At 53.3% G+C, this 3,600-nt stretch overlaps 1 protein-coding gene across 1 annotated transcript in view; it reads left to right on the top strand.

Moving 5' to 3' along the window:
• Positions 1-3,600, top strand: part of IGFBP5 (insulin like growth factor binding protein 5) — an 18,359-nt gene that overhangs the window by 7,662 nt on the left and 7,097 nt on the right. The window contains exon 2 of the mRNA XM_014464549.2: positions 2,732-2,798. Within this exon, the coding sequence (XP_014320035.1) occupies positions 2,732-2,798 (67 nt within the window). The remainder of the gene's footprint in view (positions 1-2,731; positions 2,799-3,600) is intronic.

Genomic DNA, 3,600 nt, shown 5'->3' with positions numbered 1-3,600 from the left:
TGGGGTGGGGGCTGGAAAGGAGCTCAGCAGGGTAAGCCTTTTGCCCCCACTGTCAGTCACAGACTCGCAACCTGCTCCCACTGCTGCCCTTCACCCCAAGTCAGCAGGACTCCCCTCTGCGTCCTCTTGCAGCTCCTCCCATCTGGCACCTGAGGATGGCGGCTGTTTGGGTTTGCTTTCCTCTTGGAAAGTCAGTGCTTTTTTCCTTCTCAGCTCATAATTCTCGTTAAAAGGAGCCCAGAACATACACGTCTGTGACTGACCACAGAGGAAACGAAAACAGTGTCTTTCCAGAGGGACTGGACAAGGCAGACATTGGTTAGAGGTGGAATGGGCAGGAGGGGGGAGCGTGTTGCAGCTCCCCTGGAAGGCTCCCAGCCGCTCCCTCGCACCCCCGCCCCTTTCTCTCTATGCAGAGGCACCCACATGCAGTGTAATTGAGTCATTTGGCATCTGCAGCTGGGAAACAGACTTCCGGAGACTGAGGCATGCCTTATGGTTTTTTAAACAGTGAGCAGCAGACCCATCATTTTCCTATAGCCTCGGGTCGTAGCAAAGAGCAGGAGGCTGCCCTTGGCTAGGAAACAGGGCAGGGTGCGGAGGGGAGGGGACGTGGAGCATCTAGCCATACGCAGCCATAGATCTGTGCCCTCTGACCAGCTGTCCAGTAGAATTTTCTGCAGTGATAGGTGTGGCTATTGAGTACTTGAAATGTGGCTAGAGCAACTACAGAGTTGACTTTATAATTTGATTTCCTCTTTATTCATTTAAATAGCCACATGTGGCTAGTGGCTGCTGTATTAGACAGTGAAGCCTGAGACCAGAGAGAAGCCCAGCCAATCCAGGGGACCCCTCCATCTGTCCCTGTCCTGTGAGGCTCATTGCTCTGCCCCCTCACTCCCTCTGTGGCAGTTATTGTGCCCAGTGAGATGGCCTCTCGGGGCATCCGCTGAGCTCTCAGGTACCCCCGCTGACAAACAGAAAGGCCTCTAGGCCCACTTCCCTTTGTCTCTTGCACAGATCGATGCATCTCTCCATTTAAAGATTATTTATGGAGTACCATTCACCAGAGAGACAAAGATAAATGACGAGCCTCTGCCCTGAGATTATTGTTTAAATTCCACAGAGGGAACCAGGATGAGAGCCAGTGGAAAACCGGCTCCCTTTTCATCCCTCGTAGAGAGATTCTGGGCGAACCCATCTTGTCTTCTGGCTGGAAAAAGAGACTTTCCTCTCTCCAGGTCCAGGTGGCCTGGCAAGGCCCTACATTCCTCCTGAGCTGTGAATTCCAAGTACGCCTCAGTTTCTTCCGTTTCCGAAACGAAGTCACAAGGTCTGGGCCACCCAGTTTTCTCTGAAGTTAGATTATGAGGTTAAGATAGAATGGGAACTACCACCAGCCTGGGAGCCGGCTGTTAATGATGCCAGGGAGGGACTGAGAGCCCAGGTGTGGGAGGGCAGATTGCAGGGAGCAGCAGGTCCCTGGCTGGACCCATCCATCTCTGTAACCAGGGAGCGGGGTGGTATGAAAACGTTACTTAAGAACATAGGCCTGTCAATGTTGCTAAAGCATCCTGTCCCTAGCAGATAACAGCGGCAGCAAGAGGGCACATTGGAGACAGTGGTGGGGCCTGGATGGGGAGTATGCTTTGGGCACCTGTGCTGTGAGTAGATCTGCCCACCCTAGGGTGCCTCTGGGTGCATAGCGGCCAGGCCTGCACCCAGACACCCTCTGTGTTTGCTGGGACATGAGAACGGTGTTCCTCAAACAGGTGTTCATGTGAGCACAGGGAGGGCCCATGTACCCGTCTGTGCCTCCGTCAATGTTACTGCACCCGTGTGGGTGGGTAGCAATGGCCAGCATTACATGGCAGGGGCTGGGCTATCGGAGAGCTGGTTGGTTGGCAGGACTGGGGGTAGAGCAGAATCACAACCCACCCCAAAGGTAAATATCAGGACAATATGATAGCTCTCACTCTCTCTGTCATTGGCAAAATCATGAAACTAAACGAGAAGGAAACAATACTGAGCATTCCACATCTCCCATCCTCGGCAGAATCCTTTTGAAATGACATCTAGAGATGGGAAGGGAGGTGCCAGATATGTCTCACTTCTTCCCCTGATCACTTTTCAATTGCAGATGAAAGAAACAGCTGAGGGTTATGCACAGATAGAGCCTTGCCCCCCTCCCCCTCCAGTTCCCACACCTGCCTTCTCCACCCTCCCGCTGTGAGTCCTCTCCAGTCCTCGCTTGTCCATCTCCCTGACACTTTAAATACGTGCTGCAGACACACACAGAGAAGGAGAGGGTTTGGTGGTTGTCAGAGAAACAGGCACACAAATTCCAGATTTTAAAAATCACTTACAGTCCCTAGCAATAAGCACCCAGGCATGCTGTGTGGTCTTCAGTCTCCGTCGCCACCTACTGGCCATGTGGAGGTAATGACATGTTTGTCCAGCAGGTTCCAGAACTCACTGCCCTCTTCTGTTCCTTGCTGTTCAGGCACAGGACCACCTCACCAGGAAGTCCTCCTTATATCTCACCTAAATCCCTTCCACAACCTCAGTCCGCTTTCTCTTGATGAAATAGCTCAGGAGCTGCCAGTCTACTTGTGCCTTCCTGCTTTATCTCAGACTTAAAGCCTTCCCAAATCGAAAGCCTATTTATGACTCAAAGCAGCTGAGTGGGGCCTGCTGGCTCTGGCATTCCAGCTCTGGGTCTGCGTTCCAGCCCTTTCATCTCCCTGGTGCTGCCCTGGCTCCGCTCCAACTTTCCACTGTCTCTCTGGAGCCTACCGGTGACCACAGGACCCTGATGAGTATCTTTGATACTCGACTCTCCCGGTGCCTAAGTAATAGGTCCCATGGGGTTAAGTGGCACCCAAAACCAGGAGGCACATCAAAGCTCTAAGCCTGCCTTTCAGAGCAGCAAAAGAGCCAGCATCGTGGGGAGGGTGCTCCCAGGAGGCCCGCCCTGGTGAGGCCAGCGGAAGGAAGGAGAGAGGGTTTGCAAAAGTGTTTTGAGCTCCTTAAAGTGGATACAGTTTGTTTGCCAGTGTCATCACTGCTTAGCCCAAAGCAACTTGAACACTTTCAGAGAAAAGACTAAGAGACTAGATGGCCTATGGGGAGGATCCCAGGCGCTGGTCCAAACCCCTGGAGGCGAGCAGCTTCCTGGGGTCTCTCCCATTAGAAAGGCGACCCCTGAGCTTGGCTTCACAGGTATCCCACACGAATCCCTGAAGACAATTTGCTGGTCCTCCAGGCCAGGCCAGAGCAGCCCGGAAGGAAACACTCATCTCTCTCCCATGGTCAGCACCCAGCCCCCTCTCCCTCCTCCCCTCACTTTATCTAGTTACAATCTTAATTGGAGAAGGGGCATGGCCACACACCCCAGAATGCCCCAGCCTTTCAATGGCAACATCTCTTGCCCTCTCCCCTACCCCAGTGGTCAAATGCGTTTTGAGGATTAGAATGCTTAGTTTTGCCCAGAGAGGTTGAAGGAAGTGTCTCCAGTCCCTCAGTAAGACTGGCTCAGTGACCCGTCCATGCCGTAGTAGGCTTTTCCTCTCCCTCCCCCCCCCCCCCCCCCCCCCGGAT

This window comes from Myotis lucifugus, unplaced genomic scaffold, assembly GCF_000147115.1.
Source record: "Myotis lucifugus unplaced genomic scaffold, Myoluc2.0 scaffold_3, whole genome shotgun sequence".
Classification (NCBI taxonomy): Eukaryota; Metazoa; Chordata; class Mammalia; order Chiroptera; family Vespertilionidae; genus Myotis; species Myotis lucifugus.
This window is presented reverse-complemented; position numbering and strand designations above follow the sequence as displayed.